The sequence below is a fragment of the Acanthochromis polyacanthus genome, chromosome 7 (genome assembly GCF_021347895.1).
Source record: "Acanthochromis polyacanthus isolate Apoly-LR-REF ecotype Palm Island chromosome 7, KAUST_Apoly_ChrSc, whole genome shotgun sequence".
Lineage (NCBI taxonomy): Eukaryota > Metazoa > Chordata > Actinopteri > Pomacentridae > Acanthochromis > Acanthochromis polyacanthus.
The window spans coordinates 24,602,731-24,622,859 of NC_067119.1; the positions used below are offsets into that span (position 1 = coordinate 24,602,731).

The window sequence follows — 20,129 nt, forward strand, 5'->3', positions numbered from 1 at the left end:
CTGACAGCATTCTTTCACAAATTCAGTCTCTTGTATTTCCATTTGTTACTGTGTTTTTAAAGGCATTAGAGGAGATTTAATTTCCTACGACTTTGAACGTAGCATGCGCATGCGCACATACAACCTCTCCCTCACCCCCCTCTAACCTCCCCCCTCCAGAAACTTGCGTAGGACTCGTGAAGTTGCCTACAGCCGCAGTATAATACAATAATACATTTTACCTGTCCAGAAGGAATTTAGCAACCAAGGCATCTGTCTTTAGGTCCATTTGTTGCTTGAGCTGACGCCATCGCCCAAATGACTCGCCAATAATCACTTTTGTTTTTGCATTCCCGCGATCCAGTTGCCTTTTATTTTCTCTGACCTCAAAAAATGACTTTCTTTTACGGCTGGGTCCCCCTGGATCTTTATCTGCCATTATGTCAAAAAAGATGAGCAAAACAAGTCGCCAGCTAACTACGAAGCTATACCAAAGCAACACATACACAAAACACGTAAGTCCAAGGCGTACGTAATCTACGTAACTCGGCCTGAGCCGGAAGATTTTTGATTGACAGGAAAGGAAGCAAAGCAAACGCCTCGGTCCGAGCGCGTTGATTGGCTGATGTTTTTCAGGTCCTACCATGTCCACAGTTATTGTTTTTTATTTTTTATTCTTTTAGAAACCATACATACAAGTCCACTAAATGTCAGTATATTCATTTTATGTGAATCAGACAAATTAAACAACAAAAACATCCTCCATAATGCCCTTAAAGCAGCAATATGAGGCCAATTTTTAAAGGCAATAAATCCTTGTCACATTAATTGTGACACATTTTAATTACAATAAAGCAATAAATTGCCAGCCAGATGCCAACCACAACACCAGCAGCCTTTATCTCAAACCAGAGTTGCTGGTACCGCTTCTCACCATTATTTTAGTAAATCACACTGAGAAAACATTTACTTCTGGTATTATGATAAGCTAATGATCGCTTGGCTGCATTTTAACACTGGACAGACAGTTCCTCTCATCTAACTGTTGGCACAAGAGCAAGCTTCCCAAAATTTCTTCTTTTCTTTTCTCCAGGTCCAGAGCTTTCTTTTTTTTTTTATCCAGTCAAAGATTGTCTTTTTCACTTTGTAGAAGAAGGTGAGAGGTTTTCAAAAGAATTTTTCAATATTATTCTAACAAACCTTAACACCCTGTCTACACTGGAGTCAGGCATGTCTTACTGTAACCAGGTTTTTCATTCATCTGACAGAACAGATTGGCTTCTGTACACTTAGCTGTCCGTATCAGACGGACACACAGACTCAGTACAACTGGAGCTTCACATATGAGATTACATTTGTTGCTGTGGCGCCTTTCTTTGCTCATTGTTGTTGCTGTGCACCCGCTGCAGATAAGACACAAAGAAAAGAAAAAAAGCTAGAAGACTTCCCATGAAATTCGGGGAAAATGGATCAAGTGTTTGATGATTGTCTCCTTCAGATGATTGTCTCCTTCAGGTATGTAATTAAGTTTTTCAAAATCAATGTTCAACAGTCACTTCCTGATAAAAAAATTCCCAAGATATCTCACCTCAAAGCATATTTTCCTCACACAAAAAAAACCCCACATTACATTACAAAGTATGTGAATTATGCATTTGCACATATTTTTATATTCACATTTCACTGATTAGCAAAAGCTTAAATGATTCATTGTGACTCCTTGCTAATTTATTCACTGAATTATACTGTAGCTGGTGGGAAACTTTGACTGATGCATGTACAGAGTCGCATTTGTGCAGTGAGCAAGAGACTCTGATTAAAAAACAACAAAGTGCTGATGGTGCAAATCACTGCATACCACCATAGCCTAAAAAGGTGGAATGTTAATGTCACAGAAATTTACATAGTGCCTTGTCTTTAAATATGCATTGCATCACTTATTATACGTTCGACAGTGGCACTACTTGATCACTTATTCATCATTTTGTACCTTTTCCATGAGGCTCTAAAGTAATTGGAGTAGATGAGATGCATTGTGATAATACTGAGCCTCTACCTGCATGTTTATCTGTAAACACAGAATCAATTGTTTCCAGCAGGAAGGCACATTGTCATTCAGGAAACTTAAGGAGGACAGTAAACGCATCCAAAGTGCAGTCTGTTGGTGAGAAAGTCCCTCTGTTGTTGCAGTGACCAATATGCTGTTATGCTATGTCGAAGTCTGCAAATAAGGAGACGAGCAGTTGGCTGAGAGGGAATTTGATAACAATCTCCCTGTCCGTCTATCTGTCTGTCTGTGTCCTTCTTTCTGTGCCTTTCACCATCGCAGACATGCAGCCGGTGTGGTGTGATGGGTTTGGACCTCCAGCAGCAAACACCACTCAGACACACTTCATTACTCCATCTCCATCCGCCCTCCTCACAAATCACCCAGAGAGCCTCTCGACGGGACATGCTGCCAACATCACACGTAAAGCCTCGCTTCAGAAAACTGGACATATGCTCGCTCCACCGCTGCCGCAGAGACAGATCCACACAAACACACAATACGTATGGTACACACACAAATGCAAAGCTCTCCCTCTCAACACTTGTCCCCCTCACTCAAAGCCCTCTCTCATCCATTTCCATTCAGAGCAAAAAAAAAGCACTTGTACCCACAATCATGCTGGAGATGATAAAAAAGATACAACAGACAGAAGAGGGGAGCGGGAACGACTCCATTGTGCCTACACAAAGCCACCTTTAGGACCACCTTGTTCATTTTTCTATTTTTTACGAGCAAAAGGTCTTTAGCACTTCCCTGCTAATACAGAATGTGAAAGTCAGATTTCTGTAGGAATGGCAAAGACCACAAAAGATTAAAGAAACTGAACAAGCACCATGCTTCTTTTTGGAAGCGGTGCTCTTTCAGACAATGATGGCTTAAAAACAGTAATTTAAAGTTTAGAGAGGTGTACTGAGTGTTCAGACAATGGTGTTCCAACACCAGGATGCAGCACATTTCATGGCTTCCACGGGCTTTCCATTATACCTCGGCGAAGCGCCTCTCGCTGCTGAAATTACAGGCTGTCTAGCTCAACAGAGTTTTATGGTCATTTCAGCCACTCAGCCCCCAGGGAAGTGGCAGGGGAGCCCCCACAGAGGTAGACTTCTTTCAACCAACCTGACACTTTAAACACAGTGATTCGGCTGAGCGCTGAGTGCCCGTCCATCCAGCTTGGCAGTAATAGAAAACTAATGGCCTTTTATATGGATTCTTATTCCTATCACTTGATGCCCGTGACAAACAATGTGACTTAAATCAGATGAGTGTCAGTCTTGGAAACCATTTCATATGAAGCAGGAGAGGCAGGAAGAAAAACTGTTATCAGACTCCAAAGTCTTCTAATAGCTTCATTTCAAAAACAACAGTTCATTGAGAGCCCCGTGTGGTTTAGAGACTTCCTCTCTGCGCTCTGTCTACAAATAGATGAGTTCTTCCACGGATGATAATTTCTGTTAAATGGGAAATTATGGCTGTTCATTCTTATCACTTCTCTCAGTCTTCAGCCTGGAGAGGCTTCACAAACCATATCTCTCACTCATCTACAGAATGCGAAACAATAACCATGACACAATAGCTGCCAACATAATAACAGTTACAAGAAGCAAATGAGAAAAAAAACAAAAGATGTTGCTCTCTGCTCTGCCTCCTCCCGCCCCGACGGTGTTGTTCCTCTGACCTTATCGCTCCTCTCCTTCTTCTGCTCTCTCATTAAAATCCTGTTGTCACTTTCATATAAACTGATTGTCATTGCAGCTTCAAGTGCTCATGTGCAAACTCATGGCAAAGAGAATACGACCCTGGTTTAATCAATGGGATTCAACCTTGTGTGTCCTTTTGTCACTTGATTTTAAACCCCAAAGAAAACAATGGGGCTCGGAAAAGAACTGAGATTTCACTGTTGCTCTTTAGAGTTGTGCCGCCTGGCTCGATACATCACAAAATCTATTATGAAAATCCTAACAATACAGCACTGACCTTGTGAGTAGAGTGCTATGAATATATTTTGATTAATGTGGAATAACATCTGTCAGAGTTGTTTTCTTCTTTCCACTAAAAGACAATAGAGAATCCTCTGCTCCTGTTTTCCCACTTAAATTTCTTCTGGTAAACCTGAGACAGGATCTCTCGCTCAGGTCAGACATGATTGTCCATTTTGCCCACAGCTACAGTATTTTCACTTAAATGCGTCTGGACAGAGGCCTGCCTTTTTTGGCACCACTGTACTCATTGGAATTCCCAGTCAATACTCTAAAAGGGCAATGTGGACAGATGGTATTCAGTCAAAACACGAGTCACTTTAGCTTAGCTGTCACATGACACAACCTTTCGCCCCCTTACTCAGCAGAGAATTGAAACCAACAAAAACTGAGACAACCTCCCCTGCATTATTAACCAGAAAATCTCGAGTAAAAAGCGAGCCACAGTCTGAACTTGCACTTTCATTTAATTAAGCCACTTTTCGTTTTATTTTGAAAGACTTACTTATGCATGACTGCAGTGCTCCTTGTTTGATGACAGGAAAATTAGCTCGCAATTGTTTCTTTTATTTTCTCGTGCTTTCTATGTCTGTTTCGGTCTACACCAACCAGCTGCAGGTGTCTTACAACCCCCTACTGAATGTTGTGTCACCGGGATTAAGGCTAAATCAAGCATGCCACACACATTACCCCGCACTGCTTGTTTGGTAAACGGTGAATAGTTTGTTCAAGGTTATCTAAACTCCCGAAATACTCTCCAAACACAGCAAACAGCCATCCTCTATAGACAAAGTGTACACGTCAAACAAATGGATGAACTGTCCCCGATAAAATGACACCACCACCAGAAGGCCGCAGAACAGGAACTAGCAGTAATTACACAGCCGTTAGTCACATATGAAACACATCTGCGTTTACGGAAAGGTACACGGTGCCGCTTTCAGCCTTAAGTACTAAGAGAAGTTCAGAATAAGGATGATAAAAAGTTAAAGAGGAGGCTCTAATTGACACATTCAAAACCACACATCAACCATTCTGCAGATAAGTTTGAAGCTCTATTGATAATGTTTGCATTAATAATAGATATGGTACCATTGAGGAAGAGATTGCAAAGGAAAGTATGAGGTCTAGTCCGTAATGACTGCAGATTTCCGCTATACCATGTTCCCGTAGAGATTAGAGTTAGGAAAGTAAATGGGCATATACTAATCCATGTATTGAAATTAAATGCACAACTCTTTCTGTCCAGTTCCTGCCCCATCCCTCTCACCACCTCTCCTCCACTCTCTCTTGCTCTCCTTTCACCTCTTCTGCCGCTCTCTTGTGTAGCCAGCAAACTAAGCACGTCTCCGCCGAAGCCGATGCCTGATTAAAGCCACACACTGCAGCAAACTGTACTATGTATGAGGAAAAGGTCACCAATTGACACATGCTTTGCTTGCAAAACCAGAGATTAATACGATCAGAAAAGACACTTTGATAGCTTGTAATGTAACCAGGGAAAAAGAAAAAAACTCCAGGTATCGCCTTGAGCACAGACTTTAAAATGTAAGTGAGGAAAATCCATGAATGCTTTTTTTTGAGGACCATTTTGAGACCTTGAGAGTGAGAGCATTTTTTTGGAAAGTGAGAACAGTTTGATCCGTCCTTCTTCTTCAGCAGGGTGCTTTGTAGATAAGACTTGGATTTACCTGCATGAATGGGCTTAGATTCAGGTTTAAACCTGCATAAATCAGTAAATAGTATTTTATTAACAATGGATCAAATGATCACGTGTAAAAACTTGTTGACAGAGAGGATGTTTCAGCTGCATTTCTTCCTTCACTCACACAACTAATCAATTTTCTTTCCACTTCATTCTGAGTGCTGCCAAAACGTGTGTGACCTACACTCAATATTCAGTATTACACCTGAGCACATCCTGTATAGACATGACAATGAACTGAAGCTGCTGCTGGTTTGAACGCTTGCTGCTTTAGGCCACCTATTATGAAATGGGTAGTTAGTTGTGATGAACCCACAGAGAATTATCAGCAGACTCTGCAGTTCCTCTTAACTTTTACTGTCTTTCAGCTGATTGTTTTGTGTGACGGCAGCAACTGTACCGTTTTCATCATTGCTCTTATTATCCTCATTTCCAGCCAGTGAAAGAGCTCAAAAACCCACTCTAAGCAACTAACTGTGACAGAGTGGAGCATTTAACAGTTTCATAGTCAGATATTTCTCATAGGACTTAATGGAAAATAACTAGAAGGAAGGAGGAGAGTGAATATTGAACTTAAATCTGTTGGATGATCAGAAAATGATGCTGAATGGAAGCTAAATCTGCTCTGTAACTGCTAAGTATGCACATAGGCAGCTGTTTGCTAACTGTTTGAGTTGATCTTTAAAATATGTCAGTCTCCTGCTGCATGAAACAAACAAAAATATAAGAACAGAAAAATGTACTGATAAAGAATTCAAGTTGTGGCTCTCTATTGAAACTGGTGAGTGCACAGCTTTCCGCATATTCGGGCTGGGCATATAATTTACATACTCAGCTCCAGTTATGCACTCATATCTCTGTTGCCACTGTTTCCCGTACACAATGAAGTGGTTCATTTCCTGAGAAGTCTGTTTCCACACAGTCAAGTCTTGGTTGCTCATTAAAGTTACAGCAACCCATCGAGAACTGACCGTATACGTGAAGGAGAGGTTAGGAAAGAATTAGAGGCCAGGGAATACTCGGAGTGTCCTCAAAAGTGCACGAGCACAAAAGCGTGTGTGTGTGTGTCCGTGTGTGTGAATGTGAGAGAGGGGGATAGTGAAAGAAACTGATGATAACAGTGCAACAGCATCCCGATTTCTTTCTGCTTCATTTCAGAAGCTACAGAGTAATGCCATCCGGGCCAGTCATTCTCCCTACACTGTTCCCCCTCAGTGGAGGCTTGAGTTGTCGGATATAGCAGAGCACATTGTTGATTTAGGGTACAGTGTTTGTGTGTGTGTGTGTGTGTGTGTGTGTGTGTGTGTGTGTGTGTGTGTGTGTGTGTGTGTGTGTGTGTGTGTGTGTGTGTGTGTGTGTGTGTGTGTGTGTAAGTCAGAAGTTAACACCATGTGAGTCTTCTGTAAGCAAAAGCAGCCCAGTACAGTAAATTTCCAAAACTGGGTCAGGTTACCTGTACAGTGATCGATTGTCTCTCATCTGCCCACTTTGAAAACCAGTGGCCACAGAACTCAATCAAAGAGTACCCAGTGAGCCTGGAGACCAGGGGAAATAAATCAAAGATAGAAGTGTTGCATTGATCCTTGAGACAATCAATACAGTACACGTAGACAACTCAATGCGCTTCAGGTTCGGCTTCGTTGGGCTTGTGTTGCGTGAACTGACATGGAAATGGATAAGGAGTTTTGTCTACTTGCAAACATGGACACACACACACACTACACTACACTACCCCAAAACAGCACATCCAAATATAGCCTATTGTCACTCTATGGACTCAGTAGTCCCAACAGAATAGATGTTGGATGCACTAGAAGGATCGTGACAAAACAAGGTAGAGAAGCAGAGAGGAGAGGAAGTGAGGAAAATGAGAGAACACTCACAAACAAAGGCATGTCTGTTTTTGTCTGTACAGGATTATGGAACGTAATAATGTAATAACTACAGAAGAAACACTCCCAGATGTAAGAAATAAGAGCTACTCCATTTAATGCTTGTTCTCTGTCCATCTACAGTCCTGAGATCTCCCGAGTGTCAACAATTGCTTCTGCAGAGACCAGAAAGAAAATGAAATCTTCCAGTGCAATATGCCACCAAAGCCCAAGCCAAAATTATACATTTGAAACCCTTTCAAATATTTAGTTTCTGTCTGATTGAGCTCTGGGCTCCACCTGGAACAATCCAAACTGTCTCCAAAGGTGAAATCACAGCCAATTTGGCATCCAATGTGCTCCCAGTACAAGTCCAAAAATAAAGTATTTGAAGGCATTTGTAGAAAATTGGTGGCCTTTACCAGCTTAAAATGACCAACAACACAAGTGAGGGTGGATTTTTAAGTAGGCTTTGACTTGTGTTTTTGTGTGTTTTGAGCCATGACCCCTACTTCAACAATTCTACAATTCCATTTAGCAGACGCTTTTGTCCAAAGCGACCTACAACACAAGCAAGAATTCAGACATAAGGAAAAACCTGTAGTAAGTGCAAAAAGTGCTTCAAGTGCGATTGGTCAAAGGTGTTGCCATCAAGTTGCAGAAGAATTGCCCCCCCCCCCCCTTTTTTTTTTACTTTGTCAGCGCTAAATAAGTGCTTCACTGGAGTGTGTTGCGGGGAGCTAAGCTGGTCTTTGAGATGGGCTGCAGAGTCTGCAGCAGAGATCCATAGCTATGTGACCAAACCACTGACCTCCAACCTGCTGCAGTAGCTTTGTGGCCCAGATCGATTCTGCGACCCTCCCTCTCCTCCTCCTCCTCCTCCCCTCTCTGTCTAATTATCTCTCCCTTCCCTCTCTTCCCCTTCCCGTTCCCCCCTCTTCTTTAGATCGGTCCCCTGTGTTAAAATGAAATAGGTTTGGGCTAGCTGTGTTTTCCCTGTTTGGAGTCAGACAGGGATCCCCGAGGGAAACGGGTCTGTTGTTGAATGATCTTCTCCCTGCTGTTATCAACACATCTTATGAGAGAGGAGAACAGCATAAAGGAAAGGTTTCTTCCGGTGTTGTACTGCAGTGTGCTGTGATTTGTGCGTTGAAAAAGTTCCAAAGGGGGGCTCTTTGTAAGGTTTGTTCAATTGTGTTTATCACCAAGGTTGCACCAAACAAACCTTAATCTGTGGACTTTGTCTTCATTAGCATGGCAAATACGTTCTAAATTCAATCTGCTTGTACACCATATTGAAAGTGCAGAGCAAATTAGGAACGTAGTGTGTTGGTTAATGCATTATGTCAATGAATTATCAGATCAAATAAAACTGAGCAGATCTTCAAGGACACGTAACAGTCCTGTGATGGTGTCTGACATCAAGACAGACAGAGGACACGTTCAGAATATCTCACAGGATGGTGACGATCGTGGACAACTTATGGCAGGATAAAACCAGGATAAAATCAGAGAACAGTGTCAGCCCACCACTGACCAATCTCGCTGTAATTGAATCGCAGTGACATTCTCTTGCATGGCAGCACTTATTCACCGCAGGAGAATGCACAAACAGAGGATTATTAGAATTACGCTCAAGCTCGGAGTGGTTGTGTGAGAAGGCGTGGGTGTGTGTGTGTGGCTGCTTTAATGGTTGGTGGTCTGCTGGTGCAGAGGCGAACGTGTGTCCGTACTGCGTGAGTGTGTACACACTCATCGAGCTGTTGACCTCAGCGGGGCATTACGCAGCCACAGATAATGAGCTTTAACGTTCTATTTCATCTTTCTCAATAAGGAGGTGCACAGCAGACACCCGAGGGCCCAAAGGTCAAAGAAAGCAACTCAGCCTGAAAACAGATTACACAATGCAGGCAAGCAGGTAATTATCGAGACAATCATAAATTGGAGGAGAGGTGATAGAGTTTCACTGCTTTAGCGGTGTGGTGGTTGGATTTAGTGTTGGTGGAAAGGAATTACATTTTCGCCATTAACACTCAGACCTGAAGGCTGCTCACACCAGAAAACAGGAGGTAAGTCAACCTCCAGAGAAATACTGGGTTTAAAAAAAAAATTGTTGTGCATCATTAGATAGACTAATTAGAATTTTTGTGATAGCAAATTATTCTCATTTTTAACAAAACTAGCAGCTCTGTCTTGATTTCCAAATGAGAGAAAAATAGCACCAAAGTGGTGCTTTGGTTTCACACACAGGGTTGTTGTCGTTTTATGTCTGTTATTCAAATTGTGCCACACATCCTTTTTTTTGTTTGAATGTGCTTCAAATAATTTTCTGCCATGTAGCGGCAGAGAATTATTGTTGTGTCCGATACACAAACGTTGCCGAAAGTTAAAAGCATTTCACTGAAGAAACGTCTGTCTCTGATTTTGAGGCAGTTTCTGCATGTAACGAGCCAGGAAGGTGCCATCATCCTCCATGCCTACTGAGACTGGACAGTTACTCGCTGTATTAAACCCACAAACACTGTCCAGACCCGTCACTGATTGTCACTGAATTGTATCAGCTGCCTAATCATCTGTCACACTGGGAAATGAAAAAGTAGCTGAAAGTTTCCCTTCTGTTAATTCTCACTTCATGAGTATTATTTTTAGCTGGGTCTAACACTTGGTTGAACTCCATTAGGCTAATAAACGAGCTTTTAAATGCTTAGAATTATTCAGACGTCCCATATTTTTTATGCTATTAGACTAATTAATGCAGAGCATATCTGCTACAACCGGCTGGATGTTCAGCCGCTTGATGGCCAGACATAGCACAGGTTTCTGGAGGTAAAAAGATCTTGACAGCTGATTTGGCTACAACCGCTGTGTTTCACCTGCTCTCAGCAGCACTAACACAAGGAAACATGTCACGGCTGGGTGGGTGTGAATTGAATCTGGCCGCTTGAATCCAATAGAGGCCCCATGGAGCCAAAGTGATGCACTAATGTTTTGTTCAGCTTAATTGAGCATTGTCCCTTCAACTTAGCCTCACATCTTCATCCTGCATCTAATAGCCACAGCTTCTTCGAAAGTCTAATTACTTCACTGGCAAAGTTACAACAGAGAAATATAAAACTTTAGGATGACATGGGAGGGAGGAAATTACCATCAAACAGAAACACTCTAAAACACACAAATCCAATTTTCTTTTGTTTCCATTTTCCATGAATACGAGATGAAATTGAGTCAGCTGCGTTCAGTGGTAACTTGTCTTACAGGACTAAAATCTATCGATTAAACCAACAAAACAAAAAATCACCAGCACACACACACACACACACACACACACACACACACACACACACACACACACACACACACACACACACACACACACACACACACACACACACACACACACACACACACACAAGTACACACACTGACAAGCACAAACACACTCAGGCATGCATGGACATACATTAAATGCTACTCACACTCAACACACACAGTACTAGACATTCTCCTTCTGCAATTTACATCCCAAAGCCTTTCACTCCACGTTCATTCTCTTTCCTTCACCTGCAGAGAGGATCCTGGCGACAGATCCTACGTAGCTCCAGACAGTTGGGTTTCTCCTTATCTCTGTAGGAGCAATCAGGCACAATTGTTTGCCTGCGTCGCTCTGCGCAGCCCTCAGTCTGGCAGGGGCAGAAGAGGAGCCGGTGGCTGAACTCAGCGGGCACACGGTCCAGGAACAACCTCAGAGCCTTGTGGCAGCGCTTCTTACTGCAGGTCTCTCCCTTGTTGGGGTCCTCCTTGCTGCAGGTAGCGATGTAGGTGGAGCGCTGCCTCTTGCAGCTGTTGTTGAGGTTGCAGGCTTTGGCTGCATCAAGACAGGGGTTGCAGTTTCTCTCGGCGTCGGGACAGTGGAAACCTTTCGGTGCCACTGTGAGCATTCCTGACAGAAAATACACAAAACGGAGAAAGGGAAAGAATTCAGTGAGTTTAGTTAAATGAAGAAGAAGTTCATAGCAATTTACTGTAAAAAGCAAAAATCTGGCAGCAAGGATGCCAGAAAACTATGCAAAAACACCGCTGAATACTGTAATGCTCAAAAAAAAAAAAAAGGAAAAAAGGTGAAAATTATTGGAACTAGTTGTTAGATGGCTTAAGTACAATAATAAACTATGTACACACATTGTAAAAGGACAAATTACTTTTTGCAAAAATACATATTTGCTATGTGGGTGTGATGTGGATAGTTTGGGCCTGTTTTTTCATGTAAATGACAAAAAAAATGTTTTATGAGTTATCAGTAATTTAACAAAACAGAGAAACTCTGGAAAATTATAGTAAATTGCTTAAAGAGTTCAGCTAAAAACCGGGTGTTTTTTACAGTGCAAGTTTACAACATTTTCTGTCTCCCAACTCCTGCGTGTGGTTAGGGTTACAAAATAAAAGCACTTTGGTCTGAGTTTTTAAATGATTGTGGATTTGATTAAACGACAATAAACATGCTGTCTCTCATGCTACTGCAAACTATAATTTCACTGTTCAATCAGACCACCATCTTTTTATGCTCTCAACAATGCCTGCTGCCTGAACAGAACCACAAGAAGTTTAATATCGCAATTCTGTTGTCACTACAAGCTGATATCGCACTGGAAGATATTTACTTGTCTGTGACAATGTTACAAATTTATTCATCATAACCATATTAGCAACTTGTCAGTCACATTAATCAGCAGCATTTCCACATCACATTAGCAGAAAGCATCACTGCAGAAATGTATTCCAAGTTTCCTGCATATAAACAGAATTTCTGGTAGAGGGGGTTGTAATATTTAAGCAAACATAACCTGGATCAAACACAATCACAGCAGAAGGATACAAAATCTCTCCGGTGAGCCTCTGACTCAACATCATTAATCTGATACGGTTTAGAGTGGGTTTGGCTGCAAAGTACTATGAACAAATAAAACAATAATCCTTGAATCTCCGACTTGAACACTGAGGGAGGCTCTTCATGATCGTCTGTGCTTCTCTGTTTCTCACACCAACAGTGAGCCACCAGAGGGATGCCTGCAGCCAGCCCCATCCACTCTAACTGAATTATTGATTCAGTCCGTTTCAGACCTTGAGTGAAATATGAATGAATTAAGCTATGATTCCAAATTGGATGTCAATAAATTATTCATTTTCAGGTATTAGTATAATATGATTACCATTATATTAGTAAATAATCAAGCTGCATCAATTTAATAGAAACAATATTCATTCTGATCATTTTTATTATGTGACTTCTACTGTAGTAAACAATGCATTTCTCATTAGTTGAATTGAGGTAATGTAAAGCAAACAGTCCTTGGGAAAATATTGACGAGAAAGCATATTGACGCAAATACCAGTCAGTGGGAAACAGCACTAAATACTCTAACATCTGACCAAAACATAGCGAGCTCAAGGACTCGCCAAAGACTCAGTGTTGCGATACACTTTATGCTGTATGTTTCACTTATTAGGTGGTTCAACTACAAGATAAAATCCCTTTATTTTTTCCTATCTCAAACTGAAACACTGCAATTACCCCTCAGGCTGCACATCACAGTTGTGAGAAACAGATTTTGTTATTAGATATGTTTGGGTGTTCTGAGATACCGCAGTTGCAGTAAAAGGAAAGAAAATAAAACTCACACACACCTTTTCCTGAGATATATCAGTAATAAAGAAGGCTCATGTTCACTTGTGGCACCTCTCTCTTATATTCAGGCTATATTAGAGAGGTTAACCTCCCTCCCCTGTAGATAATGATATTTCAGAGGTCGTGGCAGCATGGTGACACTCGGAGAGATTCATCTCTTATTCAACAGAACCAATCTCGCTCTGTGTCGATCAGACAGCCTCGAGCAGGAAGAAGAACATTTGTTTTGGAGGGGTGCGCTCGAGACACTGTATTGTTTCCAAGTGGGACATTGCAAGTTATCAATCCTAGAACCGGGTATGCATAGAACATCAACAACAGAGGGAGGGGGCGAAAAAAATAAGCAGACCCCATAAAATTAACGATTTCAGATCCCATAAGATAAAACCAGCCGGTGAAGAATAGGAGAAGTAGAATATATAATAGGTGTTCATCACAGAAAGACGAACACTCGCTTCATCTAGCTCTCCGTTAACCAGGGCTTTCATTTAGATGCATCAAGGTTAATGCAGCAGGCGCTCTGATAAATGGACAGGGTGTGAAGAGAAATGTCCCAGGTTCAACAGATGGAGGTGTTCAGAATTACTGCTGTCTTTCTCAGCGCTTGTCACATGCCATCAGAGAGAAATTTTCCTTCTTTATTCAAACAATACAAGCATTAACTCCACTCTTATTAAAATAAGACATCATTGAATCATCAAAAGAAACTTGTTTATCCTCGCGCTCTCTGAGGGGAGAGGATAAACACTCAAAACAACAGATGTCTGGCAGCAGAGTATTCTCAGTCTTGTTAGTGTAAATGACAGGCAAGGCGGGCAGAATTGTGCTGGTATCATTTATTCAACAGAAGCAGCCACCAAATCCTCGTAGGCAGAACGTGAGAGAAGCGGCCGACCCCGTCAAGTCGGAGAAACTTGGTTGATCTGTGATTAACAATAACTGAAATGAGGGCTGGCTTTAGCACCAATCACGAGGAGGCCAAAGTTTGAGTAAAGTGGGCCAAGTTTGGCTGAATCGGGCCTGAAGAGGGGGCTGGGATGGTCCAGCTGGAGGAGAGGTTAGCGGGGCGGCTGTCCAGTAGTTCTGGCTACATTACATTGATGGATTGCAGCTCCTAAATCTCCCCTGGCCATCTGCAGGCTCTAATGTGGGCCACAGGGGGGGTCCAGGATGAAAAGAAAATAGGAGAAGGATGAGCTACTAAGATTTATCTGACCAAGCAGGGGCTGAAGCTGCTTTTGAGGCTGCAGCGATAGACGGGTTTTTACTACCTTTGATTGGGGAGCTGAGATTGAATTTGGTGCTCAACCCAAAAAGATGTCCTGGGGCGAACATAAGACACAAAGCCCTCTTGATGGCTCTGACGTGCTTACACACAAACAAGACGACGGTAAGAGCAAGAGCAGAGAAGGAAGGAAGCAAAGAGGTTGGAGATGGGGAGGGGAAATGTTCAGTATTGTGTTACAGAGTTATAATTGATTTTCCAAGTGCATTACAATAAAGGTTTTCAGCAAACATATTCTGCCATAATGTGAGGAGAAAGAGGTTGATAAGCTAATGATACGGGACGTACAAAAATGGAAAAAGCTTTAAGAGGGGAGAGAAGACTTGAGCAGTTGATTACAGCGGCTGATCATGACAGATAGAGCGATGAAATGAGCGGACACAGACTAACAGATTGGACAGCCACTCACAGAGACATGCTGGAGAGCTTTCAATTAATCCAGCCTAATTCAGGAAAGATGTGCGACTCTTGCTCGGAATAATTAACCCAGCTCGTCAGCGATGCAATCAACAGCTCTCAGCATCACAACAGTCTCCACATATCTATTAACTTACCTAGCTTGCTGTTGTACTATACATTAATGAGCGGCACACGGACTGAATGAGCAGTAAGGGAAGCGGGTGGGTGCACTGATTGACTATTAGAAACTATAAACACCATCAGTGTCATTAAGTGGAGGACAAACCATAAATACTGTGGGGGTTTTTTTTCCCCCTATTATGTTGTGGTACCTGTTGGTTGCAAAATAGACTAATATATAATTGTGTGCAGTGATGCTTTATGTGCGCTTTCACATAAACACACAAAGTGACATATTAATTTAATCTGAGGGGGGGGATGCAAAAGCTGAAGTCACAAAAAGATTGTTTTGTGTTGTTTAGTAACAAATGCTTGGTATGCCTTGGAAATTGTGGTCTCATGATGTTTAGTCGATGTCAACAACAGTTAAAGCACTCTCAATGCTTTTGGTGGTCTTGCTGTTTGACTGTAAATAGGCTTTTAATAGGGCTCTCTACTCTATGGGCATCATAAATTAGGCCCCACTGATGGCAGTGTAGTGGAAATAACCATCTCTTCCCTCTGCACATATAGCACACACTTGGAGGGGAACAAAGAGAGAGAGGGAGACAGGGATAAGGAGAAAGAAGCAGAGAGGTAAAATGTGAGATGGGAGACAACAGAAGAGAAACAGAATTACCAAAGACCTGCGTTTCAGTGGGGGAAAAAAGGGGAAGGAGGATAATGAAGAGAGAGAGAGAAAGAACCAGAGGTGGACATGAGAATTTGAGGAAGTGGATAAAACGTTCACGTATTCTGTATCAGGATTTTGATACGCTTTTTCCCAAAGAGTAAGGGATCTTCTTTCTCTGGTAATTGCTCTCTGTCAGCCTAATTTGAATTCTGCATTTCATATATCATCCCATACTCAGGGGACGCTGCGCTGCAGAGGGGAGTTCAGCCCAGGTTAGGAAGAGGCTCCTGGCTTTGGGTATGTTCTCAGTAATTAGGAAAGGTGCCAAAGTTTGGATTTAATACGGCCCTGGGCGAGTGTGTGAGAGCTTGTTAGGGAAGTCTTTAGTCTGGACCCCGAGGAGCATGTCAAGCATTTCCGTGTCAAAGGGCTCATCAGTCATTAGCTCTGTACTCCATGTCGCAGTGGGGTTTCCACAGGGGAAGGAAGAAGGTGCTCCGAAATCTACGGCATCATCTTCCTAAGCCTTACTGTGCAAGTTAAATGTGTAGATGTCATCAGAGGAGGAGCGGTGGAGTTCATGAGACGTTCGCGGGGATCAGCTGAATTTTGTGTCAGAGCCGGGAATTATTGCAGAAAAATGAGACAATGTTCTACTGAGAGAGAGCGTGAAGGGACATGGAAATGATGAGAGACGACTAAATATTTGTATGCGAGAATAAAATGTGTGTGCGCGGAGGTGGCAAAGGCTTGTCCAAGGAATTTTAAATCACTGCAAACACACTTCTAAATACTTGAGCTGTTTATGAGCAGTTGCCTTCGAGCAAAGTTTCCTCCTTGTGAAATTCAAAGCTGGAGCGTCTTCAGTGGCCCCCTGAATGTAGCTGTTTCCAGTCATCACTGGCAATAATGCCGAATGTATTGAAATAGTCTAACAAGATGCATATTTCAGGTCAGCCTACCCAATATAGACTCTATTATCTGCCTCCTTGTTATTTACCAGCAAGCAAGCATTAAAAAACTACACATACTAGCAAACTTAAACAGCAAACATGTTCTGTTTACCACTGTTTAATTTAAACTTGTTAAAAAAAATTGCTGACTATTACTAAGGGCATCGGATAAATGAGCTTGGAACAACTCTCATTACTGACCCGCAGAGAGACAAGCTGAGGCTGGGCTACGGGTGAAACTGAAAATTCTCACGGAATAATGAAGCATCTAAAGTAATATAGTGCACACAGGCACATTTGCATGCGTGCACAAAACCAATCGTGCTAACAAACACGTGCAAAGATGTGCTCAGATCCCTAATAAACAAAAACAAAACAAAACAAAAAAAAAGCACCGTACACATGCAACAGAAGATGTCAGTGTTTTCCAAAGTAATGGTAATTGTTATGAGGACAAGGCAAAAATGTCAAACATTTCAACTGCATGCTGAGCAGGGCTGTTGCATCGTTCCTTTTTCCTCAGCTGTGAAAACAGCTTTCTGGATTTAATTGGATGGTGGCACACTGCGCTGAGAGGTGAGAGGCTTAGTGCCGAGAGTTACAAGGTCTAACTAAGGGATGCTAAATGTAATTCCTGCAGGGACCTCTGAATCCAAGACTCTCTGCTGCCCTCTGCTCCTAATAAGTTAATTAGCTCAGCATTGGGTCAAGAGGAACAAAACACACTTCGCTTGGAGCATATTAACAATTACAGTCAATGACCACTGATACTGTATCTTTGCATTCAGCATATAATATGGAATACATCTGGGATTGATAAGGGTCTACTGTGGAGGATGGATTTTCTCCCACATCCTTCAGACATGATGTTTTATTGATCTGAGGACAGGACTATTGAGCCTCAGCTGAGAAAACACTGGTCATGTTTGTTTTTGTTTCTTTCTTTACACCGTTAGCTACACTAAACAAGACACCTGCCTGAACCTTGGGAAATATGATGAGCATTTTTTCACAAATTTCTGTCCGTTATAAACCATACCTTTTGTTAATTAATCATTAAGTAAAATGCAGATTAACAGAAAAAAAAATTAAAAATTTGTTGACATAGTAACTGTTAAGTTGGAGACATCCAAGGTGTTTGCATGACGGAAGGCATTTAACATCAAAGGTTATTCAATGGGGCGATGACACATCTGTCACAGGCAGGTGTAGAAGTGTAAAGAAAACAAATGTGCCCTTCTGTAACACCCCGTGCTTCATCTTTGTGTTTTAGTTGTTAGATTCCCACTGCTGCTCATTCCTATTTGATTATAACAGGGAGAAATATGCATTAATATTACTTACTGCACTCAACTCTTGGGTAGGGAACTGATGGGTAGAGAACTGATTATCAACAAATTGCCTCTGGGTGAGACTCACTCAGCATCCTGTATCACTTCATGATGGAGATTTTTCCAGGGGTAAAATCGGATGTGCCTTTCATCGCGCGAGGTTCAGTGCAAAACTGTTAGTGTGCTGTACATATCTCACAGTGATAAGTAAAGAAGTCTTAGTGGTACAAAAAGAGTTTGCGGTTCGGATTTTAAAGTTGGTGCAGCAACGTTTCGTATGTTTTTACAAATGTAAAAGGAGGCTAAACTATATCTTGCGTATCTTCTTTGAAAAGATTATAGCTTAAAAATAGTCTTAAAAATCCAATACATAACATATTACTGGCCAGCTGGATCTGTTGCAAGTTTTAATACAAAAAAACCCCACACACACTATTTTTAATAATTTACATAAATTCTTAAAAACTAGTGGTAAAGCATAGCTCGCCGCAGTGAGCTGATTAAAATAATTTTGTTCTGTGTTGATATTGTTAAAATCCTTCTGGTGCTACACACCATGGGTCTTGACATTGTTGTTTTGTGTTGTTGAACAGAGAGAACCTGTGAAGTGCATCGTGAAGTGCACTTTGCATGTGTCCTTTAATTTGCAGCAGTATTCTTTGCTTCTGTCATTAAAGTGGTTTTATTTTTGTTCCAGCGGCTCAGATGCTGATTTAAAAAATTGAACCTTGTCTCTAAAAGATTACATTCTTATACAACTAAACTGTATTCTCAATTATACTTTAATACCGATGTATTTTCTCTCAGATTAAGTTTGTGATTGTTACACAAAGATGTTTCTATTCAGCATATCTCTGCCATTCATTTGACTGCTTTAATGTTTCTCCTTTTCAACCAGTGGATCATATATCAAATTGAGCAAGAGTCATCACTCTGGTAACGCAGAAAATAGAAGAAAACACAACAAATGATGACCCTGCATGAGATACGAACCACAGTGCTTTCACTAAAAATCTTGTTGCTGATTTGTTTCATCTTGTTGGGAGAAAAATCACATTTCTTTCAAAATGTACATGATTCTGTGAGGTAAAGGTGTCTAAACCCTTTCCCTTGTGATCAATTGCTTGCTCAATCACTCTCTTTGTTGGCTGGATGGCATATTTTTAGTAGTATCAGCTCTTTAAATTTCTTTTGCATTTTTTTTGTGCTTTCTATGGATATGTGGGGGAAAAGCTGTCATCTATTGGTTGTTCTCGTATCCATAGTAACACAATTCCCACTAAAATGTTGTGAAGACATTTTGTTTTTATTTTTATTTCTGTGTGTTTCTTCATGTCTCACGCACAAATGGTGTGTTTGTATTAACAATAAATCTTCAGCACATAGTGTTTACAAGATATTGCTTTAACAAGGGGGAGCCACTTCAAATGAAAAACTTGACACCCGTATGAACAAAACTGCACTTCCTTTTTCAAACACAAGTTTAGTGTCAACAGCCATAGATGTAAACAGACTGCATTCACCTCAGAGGTCGCAACGACTTCCAAAGGAGAATCAGTAGCATTTTCCAAATCATTCTGACTTAATGGTAACCAGGAGCCACTTCCACTTAGCTGTCAGCACTGTCCTAATCACACATTTACTGTCCTTTAAACTCTGCTCTCTAAGATCGATCACCTCAATTATCTTCAGCGTCACATAAGCATCACCTCTGTCCTGACTCTGACAGTATGACATAAGTCTGCGGAGTGAATAACACCTGCCTGAATGCTTAAGCAGAAAAAAGTGTGCAGGTGTGTAGCAACACACCTTGAGAAAGATATTAGACTGTCCAGATCGTCTCTGGGCCAAAATGTGGCAGAATTCATCTGACACTGAACTTGTTTGATGGGATTGGGAGGAAGTTTTGTTCCAGCTGAAAGCAACGCCACATTGTGCCAAGTTTCTGGTGCTGTGTCCACTGGACTTGTCCATTTGAAAGAATAACAAGGTCCAAGGAGACAATAAACACCAAACAGATTTTGCGAACATTTGTTTAGCACAGGCGAGTATGTTTTTGTGACTTTCGAGGTAGTTAGCAGCCTGTCATGTTGCTAATACACTT

At 41.5% G+C, this 20,129-nt stretch overlaps 1 protein-coding gene across 1 annotated transcript in view; it reads right to left on the minus strand.

The window, feature by feature from the left end:
• The window catches only part of LOC110955749 (GDNF family receptor alpha-2-like), a 48,797-nt gene that overhangs the window by 12,464 nt on the left and 16,204 nt on the right, over positions 1-20,129 (minus strand). The window contains exon 5 of the mRNA XM_022200864.2: positions 11,143-11,521. Within this exon, the coding sequence (XP_022056556.1) occupies positions 11,143-11,521 (379 nt within the window). The remainder of the gene's footprint in view (positions 1-11,142; positions 11,522-20,129) is intronic.